General features: G+C 34.7%; 1 protein-coding gene across 4 annotated transcripts; it reads right to left on the bottom strand.

Annotated features, from left to right (window-relative positions):
• Positions 1 to 51: 51 nt before the first annotated feature.
• On the bottom strand, positions 52 to 23,890 carry LOC107896936 (eIF-2-alpha kinase GCN2). Of its 4 annotated transcripts, none has more exons than XR_001683949.2 (30): positions 23,519 to 23,890; positions 22,650 to 22,718; positions 22,504 to 22,563; positions 22,309 to 22,414; positions 21,900 to 22,004; positions 19,887 to 20,309; positions 19,359 to 19,484; positions 19,163 to 19,249; positions 18,953 to 19,039; positions 18,741 to 18,852; positions 17,981 to 18,098; positions 10,917 to 10,971; positions 10,492 to 10,658; positions 9,682 to 9,866; positions 8,840 to 8,988; positions 8,351 to 8,600; positions 7,345 to 7,627; positions 7,174 to 7,267; positions 5,602 to 5,682; positions 5,414 to 5,470; positions 4,610 to 4,741; positions 4,441 to 4,524; positions 2,601 to 2,846; positions 2,003 to 2,110; positions 1,532 to 1,617; positions 1,339 to 1,441; positions 1,138 to 1,260; positions 835 to 964; positions 531 to 702; positions 52 to 370 (listed from the first exon to the last, which is right to left on the bottom strand). XR_001683949.2 is itself a non-coding variant. In XM_016822251.2 (29 exons), the coding sequence occupies exons 1-28, from the start codon at positions 23,638 to 23,640 to the stop codon at positions 854 to 856; spliced, it is 3,729 nt and encodes a 1,242-aa protein (XP_016677740.1). In that variant the 5' UTR covers positions 23,641 to 23,890; the 3' UTR covers positions 52 to 702; positions 835 to 853. The 4 variants fall into 4 exon arrangements, 1 of the variants encoding a protein (XP_016677740.1); XR_001683950.2 differs by having other exon boundaries at positions 641 to 702; XR_001683951.2 differs by lacking the exon at positions 23,519 to 23,890 and having other exon boundaries at positions 22,504 to 22,580; positions 22,650 to 22,717.
• Positions 23,891 to 24,006: the final 116 nt, after the last annotated feature.

Genomic DNA, 24,006 nt, shown 5'->3' with positions numbered 1-24,006 from the left:
CTTGGATGTCAAGAAAGGTAACCATCCACAAACAATTTGCTTACACTTCAATTGAGCTTTGTAATGGAAGCATTAATTTATAAATATAATTAGAGGTTTGAGACATTATATAATCTACAAAAAGAGTAAAAACGTAACCACTCAACAATCAGTACAAAATGAGCAGATGAAAAAGCGCATTCACTCTTGTAATACTACAAGGACTTTAATCAAACTGAAATGGATCAAAACAGATTGTTATTAAGCAGGATTACAGGACATAAATAAACTCTAGAGATCCATTTCAAACAGTTTTTAGGCAAATAGAAAGATATCAGGGAACCATGGAGGCACTTCGGATTGTTCTACGAATCCTGGCAACCAGCATTGCCTGTAGACACAATACACAGATTGAGGTGAACAAGTTCTTGCCCAAACCAGAAACAATGATGTATTATTGTGATTTTCCTTGTTGATAACTATATCATTGACTCTTATTTTTTTTCCTTTTCTGTATCATGTTTACTACATAGACACATTTGTGTACTTACACTATTTCCGGACGAGTTTATGTAACATGTAGTGTAATTCGAGTCATAGTACAACAAAACCTAAAGCTGCAAAAAACTCCTTAGTGGCAAACTCAGGCAAAAGACTGTACATGGTTTGCTTCATCAGGCGCCAGAGGAGACGAGCAAAGAACAATTCTGACTGATACACCTACTGTTGGAAGGGCAAACAACATGCATTCAATTCACGGAAAAATACAAACAAAATCTCATTTTAGTAAAGATGTATTCTGAAAATTGTTAGAAAGTAATGATGGATATGACTGAGCATAGGGGTTCTAAGAACCTGATATTTAAAGACAGTACTAGAACCAAACTGAAGGGTTTCGGAATTGTGTCCCAATTGCATTCAACAGAAATCTTACAAGATCTTCTCTCTGAACCTCTTTCTCCTTCTTAAGATCAAGATGACGAACCTGAAGATGTTATCATTAAAAGTCGAGTTGCACATCCAATAAAGATAGGCCATCTCAAAATATGCATAGTCATCACAAATTTCGACTAAATTGTAAAGAACAAGTTAATGTCCTTGTAGTAGCAATATAATTGGAAAAGCAAAAACAGAAACAGCCTCCAAGGTCCAAATTACCTTGACAAAGCCAGTTTGAGATACACCCATGTCTGTTATAATAACAAGACATTTTATCTCCTGCTCACTTGCATATTCGTATTGCTCCGTGAGGCTTGGATCAGGTATAGGAACAAGCTCAGCCTGATGTATAGGAAAGACAAATGAGTATGAAAACAATAAGTATATAAAAAAATTTATGTACAACATTCCAACACCAACCTTGATATTCTCCTCCCATAATTCAGCAACAAGTTCCATGCGTTCAATTAACAGACCACCACCTCCTCTTGAACAAACAAGGATGTTGGTGGTAGCTTCATTTCTGCAGCAGGACACAAAAAGGTGATGGGCCAATGAGTAAAATATAAGACTGACCGAGAAGACAGAGATAAGCAATAGGAGGCAACTGCACCTAATAGGCTTGAAATCTACAGGAGAATGCTGGATAATAGTCTCAAGTGCAAGGCTGGTTCCAACAGCACCAGGAGGATTTGTTTTCTGGATGGTGAAAAGAAAACCCCAATAAATAGATGTGATATGATTTCATGCTGGAAATTATCGAAGTATACCAGGGTACTAGCACACAGGCTAATAAACTATAAAAAACCATGTTTTTCTGATTTTTAAGTTGCACATGCAGTTAAGACAGGAAGGGACTTATTGCTAGAACAATAATCCAAACATTCATAGTAAGTATTCAACAAATGACAAATGGAAGTAAAACCAGTTGCATAACTTTCTGTTAGAAGTTACTTAATGCTAAGCACTGTATATAGTGACTTGTTCTACCTGAACAAGCAACTATGCATGGCAAGTGCATATATGCATATACACATGTATAAAAAATGAAAAACAGGAAAGGAACCAGAGACGAATGACATACATATTCATGATCCCACATTTGATGAAGTAGATAGTCATATCGACCACCAACAGCAAGCAATGCACCTTCAGTAAGTGCTCCAGGATGGCTCTCCTTTCCCAAGTATATCTGGAGAACAAATTAGAAAATTCATTATCTAAATACTGGCAGATGTGATAACCATCTATATACACCTTTATAGGTAGAACTAGAAAAACAGAACATACAAAATTATGTGTCAACAAAGGTTACAGGCAATTACGGCCATAGGTTATATTTGACATTAGTATATGACGTTGCAAGTAGACATATTATACATATCTTACCGTACAATTATGACATCATTTTACATATAACAAATGAAAATGAAGCATTACATGTAAAAACCATAGATATACTTTCACCTCAATGTCAAAGCTAAAGTATACATTTTAAATCCAAGTTGCTATAAAGATTTATCGGTAAAGATAGATGCCCATGGTAACTATGATCAACATTCTGATATGCCCTGTAGTAACAAACTGGTATGGTAAAGGTAATATAGACATATCTATAAGTGCATTCAAGCCATGATAATTTAGTACGAAAATACACACACAAGCAGCTAAAGTTGTCATACCTGAAAAAACAAATCTCTATGATAATTCTCAGTTGGTGGCATCAGTGGATCTATATAAACATGTTTTTCAATCCTCCAGACCCTCAAGTAACTAAAGAGGTCTGACAACTCATCAAGAGCTTTGCGGGTAGGCTTATCTGCAGGCAATGCTCCCCTCAATCGAGGGAGGGCCTGGTCTACAGCTCCACAGAATCTTAAACCAACAGTCTGCAACCTATTTACAGTAGCTTCTGCTAAATTTAGTTCCTGGAAAAGAATGAAATTTAGAAGAGAACGCATAAAAATTAAGGTTATAATGACAACATAGGATTTCATCATATAATTCACTTCTGCATGTGATAATAATCATGCACAAGTCAAAAGAAACAACTTAACTTTATGACTACTGCCCAAACATTCTGTCACTACTTTTACAATTCATGAAGCATCCTACATCAAGCAGAAATACTATAAAGTTAAACTTAAAAACATCAAAAGCATCATGAATCATCCTATATCAAGCAGAAATACTATAAAGTTAGAACATGTTCACTGTGAATCTCAAATTTTTTTGAGGCACAAATACTATAAATTAGTTTTGTTTTATAAGATGGAATTAGCAAAATTCCTATCCTACTTTCTCTTAGTTCTAAAGTAACTACGTATTCCCATGTTCTAGCAAAAAAAAAAAAAAAGCAAAATACATAATTTCAAGAATGTACAAAGTAGTTCCATTAGGTTTTACAAAATTCTCATTATTCAGCAAAAAATCCCCAAACCCAGAAATACTATAAAGTTAGAACATGTTCACTGTGAATCTCAAATTTTTTTGAGGCACAAATACTATAAATTAGTTTTGTTTTATAAGATGGAATTAGCAAAATTCCTATCCTACTTTCTCTTAGTTCTAAAGTAACTACGTATTCCCATGTTCTAGCAAAAAAAAAAAAAAGCAAAATACATAATTTCAAGAATGTACAAAGTAGTTCCATTAGGTTTTACAAAATTCTCATTATTCAGCAAAAAATCCCCAAACCCTTTTATGCCAAACATTAAAACAAAAGGATATACCAGATGGGTTTAGAAATTATATCCTAAAGTTATTGGGTTCTGGAACAATATATCAAGGGCTTATTGAATAATTCTGTTCAAGAAACTAGAAATTCCAAAGTCAAGTAAAGCATTTGGCAGTGAATAAGACAAGATGTTGTAAAAAGATAAAAGCATCGTTCCTTTTTGGGTGTAAAAGAACTTTTGAATTCACATATCTTGTAGAAAGTGGAATACCAGAGACCCTAATCAATAGCATTATTATATCACACAGCATTGAAGAGAAAATACAACATAAGAAATCATTCTAATGTCTCTGCAGTGCCCCCTAAATTGTCAAGTCCACCTCCAGAATGTAGAACAATAACTAAGCAAAATCCATAATAGCCCAAGTTGAATTTTCCAGCCAGAATATTTGACAAATCAAATATTAATCCAAAAAAATGAACACCTTTTATAACGTTATAAATGCACTTTCAACCAACATGCTTCTAAATTTACAAGATATAATAAGCACAGCAGTCCTTAAAGTCTAATGGCTTTATAGCTAAAATCATGACTTTACATGAAGATTTGATCGTAGCGGCTTTGTTTAAGTGAAAGTCCCTTTAGGTCAAACAGCTTGAATATCTGCTTGGTTTAAGTCTAATCATATGAGCATATACTCAATAGACACAAAATTGAAAAAAGTCACTTCAACTCTAAGAGACTCTGAGAAGTACAAGTTCTGGTAATACATTATCATAATGGCAACTTTTACAGCTTAACCTATGCTAAGCTAAGCACAGTGTGTTTCATGGTTTCCACAGACCTGCAAAAGCTGACGCCGTATAACAACCCACTTTAACTTCCGTTCAGATGATTGTGGACGTAAGGAAGCCATCATTGAGAGAAGCTTCATTCAGTTAAGGAAGCAATTGTCAGATAAAAACTTCACATGGTCAATAAAATAAAATGCATGTTGAATATCAAAGATATACCTCAGCGACTTTCTGTCGGTGCTCTGCAGTGATTCCTGCCCAAATCCAAATAGACTCAAGCAGGTTCCCATGATTAAGATGGATATCACACAACTCTGAGTTAAAAAATCGAGTAAAAATGTCCATTGTCACCTGCAAACAAGTCCAAGATGAGTCTGAAGTATAATGCATTTAATGCAAGAACATGGCAGCACATAACAACCTTGAAACTTACAGCAAATACAAATTAATCAAGCCAAGTGCATGGGCATGACATGGTAGTACAGGTTTCATGGTCCTGAAGAATTAGATTTATAATGAATATAAATGCCATAAAAAATCACATTAAAACCCGACTACTTTTTCAAGTTGATATAAACAATGCTTTCTTAGTTATCTGCAAAAAAGTGAAAACTAACACTGTTTCTTAATGAAGCTCAGAAGTTTCCTCATTGACGGTGACATGTCTACAAAGTAAAGTATCCAAAAGATCACTGGAAAATCACAATTGAAATGCCGTGAAAGTAATAAAAATATCTTGCAAGGTTAATATTACAAATTCTCAGTTGTAAAAGGGAAGTAGCCATGCCAACATTTTACAAGATAATCCAAAAGTTATATCAACAGCAATGCAGAAGTAACTATGATACAATTTTTCATAGAGCATCATGAGAACACACACACACACTCATAGGAGGAAAACAGCTAGGTCAACAGTCATGGTTGAGCTAGAAACATAACCAGGTATAAGACAGAACAACATTACCTAACCTACATAACTAGGCAGTGAAGAATAGATAGATAGATAAAAAAAGATTAGAATACCTTGAGAACCTCTGCCTCTGTCAAAGCTGATGCACCTCCAATAATGTCAAAATCACCCTATTGGTAATCAAAAGTCATAATGCACAAAATTACAATAACTTTTGACACGAAAACACTATCAATCATATTAACATGAAACATTGTAGGAGAAAAGGTGCATCACAACATAACTGTTACAACATCTATACCTGAAGATAACGATTTGGAGGTGAATGACCGATTGCTCTTCTATAAACATATGATATCTCATATCGCTTGAATGAAAATTTCTATGACAGATAAAATGGAAAATCAAATTTAGGTCAAATAAACATCCGCTAAAAGAGCAGATCACAGACGATATGCTAAGCATGTATATAAAAAACAATGAGAGAAAAAATCAGATATCTTCTTTTGCAGACAGTTAGATTTGACAACACTAAATAGAAAGATATCAGTAAAAAAAAGTTCTAACCACTGACTTATGCCCTCAAATTTGTTTCTAGAGATGTTTTCAAGAAAACCTAATAAAGTATAGCTCATAACTGATCTTCCACCTAGGAGTCATTCCATCTTTCTTTCAATACTTGCACAATATATCATAAATGAAGCTAGCTAATAATAATCTTAAATTATTACACTATAGAGGCGTTAAATCTAACCTTGTAACAAATATGATGCAGAAGCTTAGCCTTAAACTAAGTCTTAAAATGAAATTATAATTAAGGATGAATATAACAACATGAAGAACAACAAGACTTGCTGTTATTTCAAATTCACTTCTAAGAATAATTATTTTTATTACTTTTCAGAAACAAGCATATTGAGAACAATAAACAGAAAGGTTTAACCATGATATGGAAGCCTGTAAAACTCAAAGATGAGTAATGCTACTAAATAACATTACATAATGTAGCATTAAGTTAGAATGTTATTAGACCATTTGGAAGTCCTCTAGTGGGGGGAGTGGTGGACAATTTTGAGGAGAGAGTTTAGGGATTTTCTGTATAGTGGGCGGTTGGGGGATAATCTGAAAGGTTGCAAATTTTGTTTTTTCAAAAAAAATCCCTCTTGCTTTGGCATTTTTCTCTCCTCACCTTCTCCATCTTTTCCAAAATTCCTCTATCATTCTGACCAGGTTCTTCGCTTGTAGCAGCCAAATTCTTCTAATTTTTCCCCTCCTTCAACATTCATTGATATTCGTTCGGTAAGTGATCGCTTAGTCGTTTTCTTTTAATTTCTTTATTTTGTGAGTAGCTCTCTAAAGGAGACCGATTTTGATTCTGTTTGATTTAGGCAGAATTTTTTAGTGGGGAATTCAATTCTGGTATTGAGAAGCGGTTGCAAAGGTTTTCTGTCGACGGTAAGTTGAGTCTGGGGAAACTCCTTAATAACGAATTTATTGATTTAAATCTCTAAATTGCTAAATCGAGGCTGTGTATACTAATTTGTAGGCTTGGGAGTGTTTTGGAGTGCTTTTGTAACACCCTAAATTTCGGGCCTAGATGAAATGGGCTTTGGGTTTCATAAAATTTTTAAGTGAGCAAGAATTCTTAAGATTCCTATTTCAATATGTTGGGAAAACCAATATCTAGAATGCATACTTGAGAATTAACCGAAGGACATATGGAAATTTTGTTACATCAAGCTTTCAAAGTCTATCAACTATTTCTAAAGTAGAAGTTTATCAACCTTATCAGCCTTGCATAATTGTATCCAAAAAATGAAGAAAAAAACAAAAAGAGAGGTGCAACTCTTGTAAGAAGTTTTGTACTCAATACCTGGTTTGCTACTATCCAGCTAACAAAAGGTAGGCGCAGCTCATGGCAAAGTTCAAGCATATCTCCTCCATGAGTCAGAAGTTTGACAGTACTCCTTATCATACAAACCAGATATAATCAATCAGTGGTACCTTTTATAAAAATTTTAAGGATTTTGACTATGAGAGGCACCTAGAGAACTTTGGACAATCATCTAGCAGATGCATAGGTACTATTTCAAGATGCTTAGCACAATGCTGTTTGAAAACTTCCCTGGAGACCTCAGCAACATAGTCACGAAGTTCGGTGTCTAAATCTGCAAACTGGATAGAAGAAGTATCATGGTGAACCATTCGCAATCTACCAGCACTCTGGTGATGGTTTTTCGTTGCTAACATTTCTTCATCAAAAATGGCATCCACAACTTTGCCATATACGCTTGTGTCCTCAGAAGTCTGCATTGTACGTAGAATATCTGAATAGGGAAAGAAATTAGCAAAAATAATGATTGATCAAAGGGCTAGTTGAATAAACTTGATACCAATTGCAAGCTGATTTGTTATATTATGACACATAGACATTTCTGTCAGCTTAAACAGCAGAATATCAGATGAGTACAGCAAACTATATTACAAGGTAGTTGTGCACCAATATTGCTACTAAAATTTTATTGAAACCAATTAGAGAGCTTACAATTATAGTTAAAACCATAAGTCTTTTGGCAGAAGAGATTCCTTTTTTGCCCACCAAAACAAGAGTAATGACAGATGAGTTAACCAAATTCCGTTGATAAGCCTGTGTCTAACTGGGATAAAAAATTATTAAAGAGGTTTCTTGTGGCTTACATGGACAATGAATTGTTTTTCAAATAAAAAAATTCCTAATACACTAGATGATTAAAATCTTCAAAATATTAAGTTCAAGATTTTTAACTCTTGTTTAGTAATAACCCCATTGTAACACTACTTTTTGTTTAATTACATACTCAAAAGCTACAGAGAGTTATATAAGTATGTATAGACAATTTATACTATGTTTCTCCCCACTTTTCTTAATCATAATAAAAGGTAAAGTACCAATTACTCAAAGTCAACTTTCAACAAGTAATGCACTTAACAACATAGTATAGAAAAAAAAAATGCTCACATCAAAAACAAAAAAAAAAATAAAAAAACTAGATTAGAACTTAGCTACTTACTATCCAACAGCTCGTATTCCATTCGTGGAGGAAAAGCATTTTGCAAAAGTTCCATGGCAGATGGGCGATCGGAAGGACTTTGTGACATTAAGCATCGTAATAACGATGCCTGTTCCGGAAATTCAGCTACCCATTCAGAAGGAAGTTCCCCTTTCAGTTTCAGATCAGATAAAATAATGTGTCTCTCCATAGCTGTCCCAAAAGGGTGCCAAAGCTCAAAGAAAACAACTCCTAAACTGTACATGTCAACCTGCAAGATAAGATAGCCAAATAATAGCTATGATTATATCAAAAGCCATGAAATTGTAGGAGTGCAAACTATCTAATAATAAAACCCATACTACTTGGCAACCTGAGCTTTCGACTCAAGCCTAAGTGCCTGCATTTTTTGCTCACAGAACTAGACATAAATACTTTCCCTCGGAATAGAAAAAAATAAAAACATACTGCTTGGTACTAAGTAAAATCAAAGACGGATTTATCATTCACCTTCTCATCAATCCTTGGCCATCCCTGCTCAATTTCTGGTGCAGTGTAAAAGTAGGTACCAACTTGACCAGTACCATCAACAGAAGATCCAAGTATATCTGTTGGGAAACCACCATCCTGGTCCACCTGTTCGAACCTCAAGAATTTTGCTGAAGCCAGAAGAATGAAAATTATAAATTTTACGTCATTTTCAATTTTGGGCTTCTAATCTAACTAACATGGCCATGATCCCAATTTGTAAGGGGAAACACATATTTTCTTCACTGACTAGTAACAATTGCTACTAGATCACACGCAAAAAAGCACTAACCCGCTAGAGGGGTAAAATTACACAAATAAATAACAGAATGAATAAAAAAACGTTAAAAATATTTGGTGACAGATTTTTTTTTTTTCAAAACATTGAATATTAATTTACATTTTGTACAACATGCTAGCACTTGCCTTTTGAACATGGTGTATGATTTAAAAATGTTACATTGTTTGAAGATGCCTACAGAATGAATTAATGACAATTTGACCGCAAGCAGATCTCAAGACATTGTAAAGCGTGACTTATGAACCTCTAATTCACTTTGTTCTCCTTTGTTTCATTGTATATTTAAGAAGCCTGGAAAGTCATTTAGAAGGTCTGATCTGCTTTAACAGAATTTCTCAAACCATAACTATAAACATTATATTCATATGTAAGTGAAATTTTACCATAGCATTCATTCTCAAATTAAATGAGTTCCTTTTTCGCTTTTGTTCCACAACTAACATTTGAGTTAGACTGTAAATCTCCCTCTTAGAAGCTAGATGAAGACAAAAGTTGATTTCACCATAGAAAAGATATATCTTACCAAGACCAAAATCTCCAATTTTAATGTCATTGCGAGCATCAAAAAAGATATTGTTTGGAGTCAAGTCTCGATGGATGATTCCTTGTCCATGTATGTGTGCCAAGCCTTCCACAATTTGGCGAAACAGATGCCACACTAATTCTTTGTCAAAATGGTTATAAGATTCAAAGACTTGACGAAGAGTCCTTCATGCCATAAAAGGAATGAATTTTGGAAATAGTCAAAAAAAGGGTGGAGGAAAGGACAAAAGGAAAAGACATTTCAAATGTATTTTAATAAAATAGATGGTTATGGAGTAATAAAATCATAGAAAAGAACGCTAACATAAATGCGTGTACATGTAAATAACAGACATTACAAAATGCATAAAAGAATATAACATGAAAAGCAGAAGAAATTGCATAATTTTTCTGTGAATATCGAAAAGGTAAAAGATGTTGAACTGAAATACCTACCTCAAGTCAATTACATGCTTCAAAGATAATGATTAAAAAAAATCCAATTAAAATGATTATTCCAAAGAGTTTCTTTTACCTATCCATTGTGAGAAGATATACTTTCTGCACTCTTACATTACTTCACAAGGATGAATGTCAAAGGAAAAATAATTACTAATGTTTGATGGTATAATCCACCAAAGAGAAACATTCATAAAAACAACAATAGTATCAAGAATGAATTCAATGGTTTTCAACTTCAAATTAGTTCGTTTTAAACTCCAAATTATTTCTAACAAAGTTACGATACAAAGTACAACATGAATGAGACCAGTCAAGATAAGAACGAAAGACAAGCAAACAAATCAGATACCTAGGGCAGTATTCCATCTGAATATATAGATACGTCGACTCAAGTTTGTTCTCCTGTCCAGGGACATCCGTCAAGCCCACACCCTTACTAAATGTGGAGCTTGTTGCAGTCTCTGAACCGCATGCATTATCACCAAAAGAATTAGCAACTCCTGTTTCGAACCATGCCTGGAAGTTTGCAAATATTTAATACTTAACAGAAGTCTAAAATGGGTGCATTATTTTTCATAAATTTGAAGCAAATATATTTCTTTCCTTCATTTTCCTAATATCTCTTTCATGGATAAAGCAATTAGGGAGTCAATTTAGTACCTTCCTATAAGACCTAGGTAAGAAAATATGGTTAAAAAATGTGGGCAAGGCAGAGGCTTGACAATTCCCAAAGATGCAGAGAGAAACAAAATCGTCAAACGCTTTTCAATTTACCTGATAGTAACGGACGACATGCTGATGCTGTAAACGTGAAAGTGTAGCTACCTCCCTAAGTACCTCACCAGTCAACATTATCGATTCATTAGCACAAAGTAATACAGTATCAAGCAGAATAAAGATGGGAAATTGCACCAAAACTCAGATACTGAGAAAAATAACCAAATTTAAAAAGTTGTATGGAAATTTTACACCATAAAGCAACTTCTTAATGAAAATGTTAACTAACTACATATATAACAGTGGAACAGAACACCAACAAGATAGGAACAGAAATACAGAATAGAAAGCAAGAAGGCCAACAAAGAAAAAGTTGGAAAGCAATATCATGCATACATTTTGAGAAAGGAAGAGACAAGAAAAAGGCTAAACCAAAGTATTACGGTTGCCTTTCGGGGCAAGACAAGAAGTCAAAGGCACCTAAAAAGGTAAGAAGACTGGAATGGCTGATGAGTATCAATTTCAACTTCAAGGGTTGTTGGCATGTGCTAGTGCAATGCAAGTAGACCAACAAGTTGACTTGTTTACTCCAAGATTAACAGATTCAATTACGCTTGATGTGGAGATGCAAAATCCCTCAAACCTTGTTCAAGAAATGAATTTGGCATGGGCCTTTGAGAAGAAGTAATAGGTAGCAAAAGTGGCAAGCATGCTAAGAGAACCTAGAAACAACGGGATTGAATACTAAAGGCACCAACACGGCAGTGACAGTTTCCCCTTTTGTTGCTAAAAATAGCCCTGGGTATGACAGGGTGATGGTTGTAGGTTCAAGTCTAAGTAGTGCAACTCCTTGTTTTGTTAAAAAGTTGACTTGTGCAGAGAAGGCAAAATGAATAGACAAGGGTCGTAGCTACAATTGTGATGAACTGTACTCATTTCAGCACCAACGTAAAAATTTATTTTGGTTGGAGATAAAGGATCCTGATGACGTTGTGCAAAATCAAGACATGAGTATGGAACCTAAAATATCCTTGCATGCAACAAGCTGATAACAAGCCAAAAAATGCATTAACTATTGAAAACCAAAAATAGAAAGAAGACATGAAGTTTATTTTAGAAATACTCCTAATTAAAATAATTTATTTAGCAAGTATTATATTGCAATTGAAAGTCCTTAATTCTAGTTTCTTATTCTACAAGAATAAAAACCTATGTAAGAATAAAAACCTATGTAACCTCTATTTAAGGAGACAATTCTTAGTGATAAAATAAGACTGAAATTATTCCAATTTATAGGGTCTTAAGACTCTATCTTCCTAAAGAGAGCAAGGTTAGGAGCTCCCTCTGGCAAGTTCCATAATCATATGCTATTCACGTGGGAGGAACCGCAACAAGGGAAAGGCTTCCTCAATTGAAGCAAACTTTATCATCGTGAATTGCTCGGCAACTCGATCCATATCCCCATAACAAGGAGATCTATAATTGTCTCTGATTAAACCATCTAAATAAATACAACACAGCTGACAAATTCCTAAATCTGAAACTGACAACATACACAAATCTTATAAAGTTGGAGTACTCCTATGCACCAAATTGCACCAAAGTTGCAGACATCCATGTTAACTACACACCTGAATAAGCTTCTCTATATTGAGAATTGTGACAAGCTGTAAAGAACAGACTCAAAAGTAAACCTAAGCAGCATATGGAGGCTCCAACTGAATTAGATAATGAAAAAGCAAAGACGAAACCCAACACACAAGGTATAAATTAGTTTGCTAGAAGCGTAATTATGTTAGGGACACTTATGGCAGGCAAAAGAATATCAATTAGCAAAAATTAGCATAAATAGAATATTTATTGAATAAGGATTCTTCTTTAAAGAATCCCAATCTACTAGTAGTATGCCTATGAATTAGGAGTCTTCCCTATTTTACTAGTTTCCTTATTTATCATATTTTACTTGTTTTCAAGGCTGTAAATCTCTATTTAAGAGAGTTATTTTCTTATTAATAAGATAAGCAGCATTTTATTTAACCTATGAGATTTGGATCTCTCTCTAATGAGCACTAAGGTATCAACTCCCTTTGATGAGTTGAACTTTATATAGGATAGGTCGCTCAAGAAACAAGAACAAGGGAGATAATCCCTCTTCTCAACGTGACTTAGTTGTAAATCGTCTGGGGACTCGATCCATCTCTAAGAAACATAACAAATTTGTAGGAATATTCTGTAAATATTTTAGGAATATTTTGTAGATTTTTTTTTATTAAAATCCCTTATTTTAAGGGATCATATCTCCTATTTAGTATCTTTCCTAACTTAGAGTTTCCTAAAGTAGTGTCATAGGTTGTATATAAAAAAAACTCTGATTTATGTTCTATTTAGTATCAAATACTCTGATTTCTACATGGTATCAGCTTAGGTTACGATTTCTTTATTCAACCTAGACCATGTCCGAAACTCCTTCTCCTACTTCGGAGATTACTTCAAATCCAGAAAATTTTTCTGGTTCCGATGCTCCATCAGATTCGTCTGGTCTGACTATCACCTGCTATCGATTGAATGGCAACAATTTTCTTGAATGGTCCCAATCGGTTAAGATTTTTCTCTTGGGCAGAGAAAAATTGGACTACGTTACTGGTGAAATCAAGAAGCCTGCTGTGACTGATGCTGGTTTTGCTAAGTGGATGCGTGACAATGGTCAGGTTATGACTTGGCTATTTAATTCCATGACCCTGAGTATAAGCAAAAACTTTCTTCTTTACACCACAACCGCTGAAATTTGGAGTGCAGTCCGCGAAACCTACTCTAGCACTGATAACATTGCTGAATTATATCATGTTGAAGATCAAGCAGCCACCCTTAAACAAGGAACCATGCCTGTTACTCTCTACTACAATACCCTTACTGCTCTTTGGCAACAATTAGATTTGTATGCACATTATGATTGGGTAGATCCAAGAGATGCTGCTCTTTATCAGCAAATTGTTACTCAACGAAGACTTTTTCAATTTCTCCAAGGCTTAAATAAGGACCTGGACGAGGTTCGCGGCAGGGTCCTGGCTATTTCTCCTCTTCCCTCCCTTCGAGAGGCTTTCTCTATGGTCAAGAAGGAAGAAAGCCGAAGGTGTTTGATGCTGTCTAATGAACCATATTCCACTTCTAAAAGATCTGCCTTACTGACCCATCAATCATCTCCCTCTTCCAAACGGGGGAGACCTTGGTGTGATCATTGCAAAAAGCCCGGCCACTCTAAGGAGAAGTGTTGGAAGCTTCATGGTAAGCCTCAGGACTGGAAGTCCAAGCACTCTGGAGATAATAAATCAAGCCTTGCCGTTGCCACCTCTGTCACTAGTTTCACTAAAGAACAGATTGCTGAACTTCAAAAACTATTTGGAAAGTTTCAAGGGTCTTGTGAGGGTAATCTGGTCATAAAAGATCCAGAAGGTAACCTTTCTTCTACTGCATTTTTCTCCTCCCAGTTGACTCCTAATTGGATCCTCGATTCTGGTGCTACGGATCATATGACTGGTAACAAGGCATTGTTTCACAATTTTTTCCATACCTTTGGTAAAGCTGTCAAAACGGCTGATGGTACCTTGTGCAAAATAGAGGGACATGGCACTGTTATTCTCAATGAACAGATTGCACTTAAAAATGTTCTCTTTGTACCAAATCTGGCGTGCAATCTCATCTCTGTTAGTAAATTGTCCACAGACTTGCACTGCTCTGTAATTTTTAATGATCGTGATTGTACTTTGCAGGCACTGAACTCGAAGAAGATGATTGGTAAGGCCAGCTTGCATAATGGTCTCTACATCCTCCCTACCTCTCCTAAAATCGAGATCTCCAAGTCATTTACCGCTTTAGGAAAAGTTGATACTGTTATGTTATGGCACTTTCGCTTAGGCCATCCTAGTTTCCAATACCTTGCAAAATTGTTTCCTGCTCTATTCATTAATAAAAGGCCTAATTCTTTTTCTTGCAAAGTTTGCTCTCTTGCCAAACATACTAAATCATCTTATTTTCCTTCTACATACAAGCCTTCTTACCCTTTTGCTTTGATCCATAGTGATATTTGGGGCCCTTCTCGGGTGAAGAATGCTGATAATTGTAAGTGGTTTATCACTTTTATTGATGATCACAGTAGGATAACTTGGACTTATTTGCTGAAAGATAAATCTGAAACTGCTAGTGTTTTTGTGCAATTTTATAACATGGTTCTCACTCAATTTGGGTCTAAAATCTAGCTCTTTAAATCTGATAATGGCAGTGAATTTTTTGCTAGGTCTTTAGGTGATTTTTTTAAGGAAAAGGGCATAGTTCAGATTAGTTCTCGTGTTGGAACCCCACAGCAAAACGGCATTGCCGAAAGAAAAAATAGGCACCTTCTTGAAGTTACTCGTTCTCTTCTATTTACCACTAATGTTCCTAAATATTTGTGGGGGGAAGCCTTATTAACTGCCACATATTTAATCAACTGGATGCCTAGTAAGGTTTTAAAATTTCAAACACCTCAATTTATATTTTTGCAGCACTTTCCTCATTTTAAGCCTATCTCCTCCATTCTGCCACTTAAAATTTTTGGCTGCACTGTTTTTATCCAAAATATTGCTCCTAATAAGTCCAAGTTAGATCCTAAGTCTTTAAAATGTGTATTGGTTGGGTATTCTTCACTTAAGAAGGGTTATAAATGCAATCATCCTCCTCCTAAACGATTTTTCACCACTATGGATATAACATTTTATGAGCAGGATTCCTATTTCACTCAGGCTGAAATTCAGGGGGAAACATGGAGTGATTTTCAGCCACAACAGGTATCTCCTCCTAATCTTCATTCTCAACCTTCAGAATTGCCATCTTGTTCGCCATTACCTGCAGATCTGTCACCTGTGAATGCTCCCATTGATTCTCCTGTAGTACCTATGACTAATTCACCTACACCCACTTTAAACACTCTTCCTGAAAATACACCTACTCCAATTGACAGTCTTCAAAAAACACCACCACCCAAACAGCTTCGTGTCTACACAAGAAAAAGAAGACATATCCCTGAGACTGTTTTGCAATCTGATTCTTGCCGAGAATTGGATTTGGGTCCAGCTACCGAAATGGAAGAAGAAATCAGTAAGTCCACTACTCTAGATGACTTTCCTATTGCTATTAGAAAAGGGGTTAGACAGTGCACCAAGCATCCTATTGAAAAATTTACTGGTTATAATTCATTGATGCCATCTTTTCAAGCATTTACAGCAACTTTGGATAAAGAATAGGTTCCCACAAGCATAGCTAAAGCTCTAAAGGATCCAAAATGGAGAAGGGCTGTTGAAGAGGAAATTTGTGCACTAGAGAAAAATGCTACTTGGACCATTACAGACCTTCCTCAAGGAAAAAAGGCTGTCGGCTGTAAATGGATCTTTGCTGTAAAGTATAACTCCAATGGCAGTATCCAACGATACAAAGCTAGACTAGTGGCCAGAGGTTTCACGCAAACATATGGGATAGACTTCACAGAAACTTTTGCACCTATGGCAAAGCTTAACACTATTCGAGTACTCCTAAGTTTGGCTGTAAATTGCGATTGGAAATTACACCAACTTGATGTAAAAAACGCATTTCTTAATGGCAAGCTTGAGGAAGAAGTCTATATGCAATTGCCACCTGGCTCAAAGTCTATTGAAGGTAGCAACAAGGTTGCATTGCAAGCTCAACAAGTCTCTATACGGGTTAAAACAATCACCCAGAGCTTGGTTCGAGAGGTTCACTAAAGTCATTCTTCAAGATGGCTACAAGCTTTTCATCAAGGTAACTTCTACAAATAAAAAAGCTATCCTAATTGTGTATGTGGATGACATCATTCTTACTGGAGATGATGAGGAAGAGATTAGCAATTTGAAGAAGTTGTTAAACAGGGAATTCGAAACCAAGGACTTGGGAAAGCTAAGGTATTTCCTAGGAATGGAGGTGGCAAGATCAAAAGGAGGACTTGTGATCAACCAGAGAAAGTATGTACTTGATTTACTCAAAGAAACTGGTTTTCTTGGCTGTAAGCCGGCTGATACACCAATGGAGGCAAACTTGAGATTCAATAAAGAAGATGAGTCCTTAGTAGACAGAGAGAAATTTCAAAGGTTAGTTGGGAAACTAATCTACTTATCCTTGACAAGGCCAGATATAGCTTTTCCCGTAAATGTGATAAGTCAACACATGACTAATCCTACTGATGAGCATATGGCAGCAGCAAATAGAATTCTCAAGTACTTGAAGAAAACTCCAGGACACGGCTTAATGTTTAAAAAGACACAAGACAGAACTGTTAAGATTTTTACAGACTCTAGTTGGGCTGGAGATCTCATTGAAAGAAGATCCACTAGTGGGTACTGCACTTTTGTTTGGGGTAACCTTACAACTTGGAGAAGTAAGAAACAATCTGTTGTTTCAAGAAGTAGTGCTGAAGCTGAATTTAGAGCACTAGCTTTGGGGATATGCGAAGGAATTTGGCTACTTAAATTACTAAAAGAACTTGGCACAAATCAGGAGGATCACTTTGAAGTTTTGTGTGATAATCAATCTGCCATTCAGATTGCCAGAACCCAGTTCAACATGACCGAACAAAGCATGTTGAAATTGATAGGCATTTTATTGCTGATCAAGTCAACAAAAAGACAACCACTCTTTCTTACATTCCTTCAGAAGGACAGATTGCAGACATTCTTACCAAGGCTTTACCAAAACCTGTGTTCAATAAATTCCTATTCAAGCTGGGATTATACAATGTATATTCTCCAGCTTGAGGGGGAGTGTAGGAATATTCTGTAAATATTTTAGGAATATATTGTAGATATTTTTTTTTATTAAAATCCCTTATTTTAAGGGATCATATCTCCTATTTAGTATCTTTCCTAACTTAGAGTTTCCTAAAGTAGTGTCATAGGTTGTATATAAAAAAAACTCTGATTTATGTTCTATTTAGTATCAAATACTCTGATTTCTACAAAATTACCAGCAATCCTTCATTACTAGACCATTTAATAAGTTGTAATTACTACACTTAGCATCATTATAAGTAAATAACTGTAAATTTCTATTAGGATATATAATATGAGAAATGAAGTTACCTCAATATTCGATCATTAACGGGCAGGTTTTTGTCCTTTAGGCGAATTTTCTTGACTGCATATTGTCTTCCATCTAGCTTGTTTTTGCACAATACGACATGGCCAAAACCACCATGGCCTATTGCCATCAAAAGAAAAAAGTCTTAGTAGTCCTAAAGTTAAAGAAAAATAATATAATCATGTGAACGAAATTAATACACAACTTTAAAAAATGAAAGGAAAATAAAAACAAAACAAAGAAGTCACCAGAATAAGTATTAAATGTGGGTTGGTGTCTTGGTGAATCTGAAAATACAGAGAGCTTGAAATTTTGAATAACATAGCAAAGTCGACTGCTTCTTGGGCTTAACTAAGGTGGTAAGGTGAACAGATTTTCGGTAAGGATCCTTGGTTCAAGATGTTATACCCAAAAATAAAGAAAGGAAGGAATGACAAAATGATAGATGAAACAATTGACACTTCTGATAGACATCATGAATTTCTCAAACAAGTAGGCCCATTGTTCATGGACACCATTTTTATTCCGTACAAATACACCATTACTACTGTTCCAATGCAGGTGAGGTCAGTGTCTAAACTTCTAGAACTTTCATACTTGAAACATGAGAATTTTAGCCTGATCAACAATCCAATATCAGGTGGAAATGCATCATCAGTTTAGTTCTAAAATCAAACCAGAATCACCAATTTACTATTCAACTGGAGAAATAGAAGCAAATGAATATGAATATGAATATAAATATTGGAAAAATTGTCATACCAAGTGGTTGTAGCTCCTCAAAGTCACTCAAATATCGAGAATTTGGGAGAGATGCACTAGGCCCGCCCAAATCAAAAGTAGGTTTCCAAAATTCAGAAACTTTGGATGAAACCTAAATAAATGCACAAAAAATTATAATGCAAATCAGAATTAGAGCTTAATTGATAAAGAGAAGGAAAACAAGAAAGAAAAAAGGAACAAAAAGTGATAACCATATGCTGATGGAAAGCATGATCAAAGGTTTTCTTGAATGTCAGAGAAGATTTAAGAGCTAAATCCCGCACCCATTCTGAAAACATCTGAACTCAAAATCATCAGAGAATCAACATTTTATCACGCAAAACGAATTCAAACTTTTAAAATCTAAACATAATCATACTTGTTTTTCCTTTCCAACAAGCAGATTGTTAATAATTACATACACCTAAATTATACAGCTCTGTTATAATCTGTGGTAGTGCATCAGTTAATGGTCCTTTAGAAGCACAAGCAAGACGAAGTAGATGAACCTGTGAGTGTAACGAAGATATACTAGACAAAGTTAATAGGTAGCCTTTAAAGCAAATTAAGCTTACATGTTGAAAAATAAAATAAATTGAGAAAATATGAAAAAGTTACCATCATTAAATCTTTTCCAATGACTTCTGATGCTTGTTTATCACCAATAGATGTAGAAGATAATGACTGCCAAGTCTCACTTTCAAGATCATCATCATCATCCTCTGTTTCCTCATGAACAGTATCCTAAAAAATCATCAAATGACTATGTAATATTCCACGAAGAACTAAACCATGAAATAAGAACAATTTGAACAACAAAAGTTTGATTCTTTCAGAAAACAAGTGTTCACCCACTCTTCTGCATCTTCTAAAATCATATTAAACACCAATCAGCTAGAATTTTATAAAAATCATATTAAAGGCAAACAATCTAAACTAGGGGTAAATAGCAATATACCTAACAATAAGAATCTACGTAATTCAATTACAGCATATAGTTATAACTTATAAGAAACCATATTTTGTGTATTAAGAACTTCTAGGAATACCTTCTGCTAGAGAAGGTTAGATAGCAAAAATAAAAGTCAAATAAGAATGATTAAGTTAAAGATTATTGGTATTAAACACCAATCCAGTATGGCTTACCTCCTCCTCGCTATTAATGCCATTTCTAACCAAGTCTGCCAAAAAATTGCTTGAATCAGCAGTAGATGAGCTCTTACTGTCATCTTCACTTTCTTCCTTCACGTTATTCAATTTGGCAACAGGTAAAGGTGAGACAACTTCATTTTTTCCTTCTGTTTCCAACAGCTTTGGGTTCTTCTCGAGTTTCTTTTGTTGAAAGTCATATCCAATGTCTCGACCATCTGATGCAAGTGACTGTACAGCAGAAATTATACCTCTGCTTTTGTCCATATCCACAGGCCAATTCCATGACTCTCCAGATCCACTGAAAAGATCTATAAAACCATAGACAAAAGGGCCCCTAGAAGAGGAACCCTTGTTTCTTGAAATTGCAACATCCTTCTGAAGCAACTGGCCATTGCTACCTGTGGTTGAACATAAAGCCTTCAAGAAGAAAGATAAATTTCAGACATGATAACCAAACAAAAGAGCAAAAAGGAAAAAGGAAAACAGATGGTTAACAGGAGTTGGATGCCTATTTCTTAACTATACAAACCACCCTTATAAAAGAATGAACATAAACTCAACAGAACAGCACCTTAATTCCAAACTAGGTGCACCAGGTTTCATAAATCCATTTTGTCCCTACTTTTTAATTAAAGGCTAAATCCTATAAAGAATCAAAGGAAGCTAAACCATCTGTTCCTTTTCTTTTTTTTTTGAGTGATCTTAGTCAATGAAGTTTTTTTGATCTTTTCATACCTTTTTCCATTTATCCTACTTGGCCCAAATCAATCTCAAATAACAGAGTATCCTTAGGTCTAAACTGCGTACAGTCCAAGTCATCTTTCATTAACTAATCATATCTTGATGCCATCACTAACTTCTTACGAATAAGTCATCTTTTGTGGTATGTAATGGGCATATCTCCATCTTAACAACTGTGCATTTCAACTACAGTCATTTGAGGTGATGTTAGGTAACCACCCAACATCCAGTAAGAATAAACTCTGTACTTTAAGGGTATTCCATAAAAGTTTCCCTTCAACCTACAGGCAATCACAGTAAGATAATATCCATGCAGCACTTCTTTTGTTCATCCAACCTGTTCTAACCCTGTGCCAAGACATCACGCTCAAGCTCTTCATCAGGGTCTAGGGTTTGTCAAACAGAAACATTGGATATCGACTCTAAGCATCTTTGTTAGTTATGTATACTGGCTCTATCTTCATCTCTATTTTTAATTTAACAAAACTTCATATTCAGCATTTGTCCTTCTTAACATTAATTGTTTCGATTTTAAGTACACCTTCAAAGCTCTAAGTGGCAATTATCTCCCACCTTAATCTCATCTACTAAAGCTGTATTATTAAAAAAATAGTATGAACTAAGAAATATCATCTCAAAATATTACAAAAAAAGAAAGTCCCTCCACAGATAAAGCAAAGAGATAAGAGTTTTAACAGATCATTGGTGTACTAGTCTTTAATACGAATTTCACATCATTTCACTAGTTGTTACAATTGAAACTACTTGGTTATGCATATCTTTATCTGCAGTCATACTCCATGTTACTCAAAACCAAGGGTACAAAGATTTTAGGTTAAAAGAAAAAAAAGGATTAGATATTTATTTTTGATTGAATACTCTTATCAACAAGAAAAAGAAATTTTTTGGCTAGAGAAAAACAACATAAATTTTGAAAGTCATTCTAGACAAACAAAGAAAACATATTAAATGACCAACTTATGGTCCATAAAGATATTTTCATGTCCATTTACAGCAATGTTTCAAACAAGATGAATAAATCGAACTAGGAAAAATTAAAGTTCAGTATATTATAGAAAATTATCATTATATAGAAGACATCACTAAGCATAATATGGATAGCAACTACCAGAACTTAAGCATGGAATACAAGGAAGTGCTCATGAAACCAAACTAAAGAAATGGACAATCACCATTGATCAATAAATATGACATGGATACAAGAAAAAATTGATATATTAATTATTACTGAGGATAAAACCATACAGATTCATGTGATTGGCCTGCTGGAACAATTTCAGACAGGAACTCTTGGGCAGCTTCCACCAAATTAAAAATCATTACCCGTCCTTCTCGAGCATTAGCATTTGCCTGGGGAAAAAAGTTAATAGTACTAATTAAGTATAAGATGCTAGAAACAGAAGCCAATGTATTTGCAAATCAGGTAAGCCATGCCAAGCAAAAAGCAGAGCGCAATGCAAACAAATTCTGAACTTTTTATAAGTAATCAATGTGCTCTTTGGGGAAAAATAAAAAATTATCTGCATGGACACAAGCTTCTAGAATCATAAAGACAAAGTAGTTCCATTCGACATTACAAATTACCAGAATCATTTATTATTGTCATTGGCAGAACTTATTAAATAGCATAAAAAGAACACAAGTCAACACAAACCTGATCATTAAGTAGAGTCAAAAGACTATCGGCCTGGCCTTTTGTAAGGCCTTTCTCCGGAGTGATCTGCAACCTTGGGCACTTGTAAGGATATCCTGGCAAGCACCTGATAAACAAGAAAAATTAAAATGAATGGAAAGGAAACTTATGTTGATATAAAATGAACATGAAGCAACATTCATCCACTATTTATACCTAACTAAGAGGAGAGCAGAAATATCAAGGTCCTCATAACCCATATCCTTTGAGTAAGGCCTGTTCAATTTTCATAACTAGAAAAACTGAGATCAGGAAAAAACATAGCTCAACTGACAATTAGATACAAAGTGAATAATACAAACCTGAGCTTAATGATGATTTGTGGAGGTGACCCTGAGTCGACTTTGCAGTCTTCTTGAAATATTGCACACCTAAAAGTATAGAAATTTGACATAAAATACATTTTTAGTATACCATATGTTCCTAATAATTAAATCTTCAATTTGATTTCATTTGAAAAAAAAAAGAAAGAAAAGAAACGTATGGATGATTCTAAATTCTTAAAACAAAGAAACTTGTAAACATGTTGAAGAGTAAACAAAATTTCAGTAGAACCCTTAAAGAAATAATGGAGGCAAAAGTTAATAAAATGGAAATACTAAGAGTTCAACATGTTAATGCAGAATTCATAAATCATAATGCATTTTTAGGAAAAGATGTCCATTCTTAGGATATATATGTATATATAGAAGATTCCAAAATAAAATAAAATAAAATAAAATAAAATATATAAACACTTTATCAAATACAATGAACTTCATCTTTAAGCACAATTTGTTCCAATCATCGTAAGCTCTACAATATTTGCGTGACAATAATAAAAGGAGTTTCCAATCTAAAATCATTTTGCAGTAGGATTTACTATCATTACCCCTTAATTACTTTCAAGTTTCAACCAATATAAGCTCAATAAGACCCTTAATCTTTTTCTCAACAGTGGCTAACTATTCCCAAATTAAGCAATCAATGTTCGCATGAAGCTTTTTGCCCGTTATTTGGGTCGGCCAAATAAATTGTATTGCACTACTCTGCCCCCATTTAAGATCATATCCTTAGTAAATTCAGTAACAAAGATGTCATTATTTTTCCTTAATATATACTAGCTATGCGAGCGAAGATTAACAAGGATCAAAGAACAAAAAGAAAATGGGTTGAGAGAACATTAACATACAGAGCAGTGATCTCTTCAGAGAGAAGTTCATTATCATCTCCATCATGGGAATTATGATCTTTCGAAGAAGCCCTTCCTTTACTCCTCCTTCCTCCCCCTTTCTTCTTCTTCTTTGAACCCATTTCTCATACCCAATCATCCAAAAACCTAAACAAGGCCTTGATTCATAAAGGGAATGATGGTGGGTTTTATTTATTTTGAACAAAAATATATATAAATTAGAAGAAATTTAATGGTGGCTGGGGTGGCGCTGAAGTTCTGGTTTTGAACAGAGAGACGTAAATAGAAAGAAGTTAGACTCCTCCTCAATATATATAACTCGAGAATTACTTAGGAAATCGCCATTTCCAGCTTATAATCAGAATCTAATCCTTGGATTCTCAAAATAATTAAATTATCATAAAAATTCATCTGGGTTCGAGCTCGGGCTTGAACGTACCTGTCCGACCCGCATTGGGCCTAAGCTAAAAACGGCTCATTTATTTATT

The sequence above is a fragment of the Gossypium hirsutum genome, chromosome A10 (assembly GCF_007990345.1).
Source record: "Gossypium hirsutum isolate 1008001.06 chromosome A10, Gossypium_hirsutum_v2.1, whole genome shotgun sequence".
Taxonomy (NCBI): domain Eukaryota; kingdom Viridiplantae; phylum Streptophyta; class Magnoliopsida; order Malvales; family Malvaceae; genus Gossypium; species Gossypium hirsutum.
The sequence above is the reverse complement of the archived record's forward strand: the minus strand, read 5'-3'. Positions and strand labels throughout refer to the sequence as shown.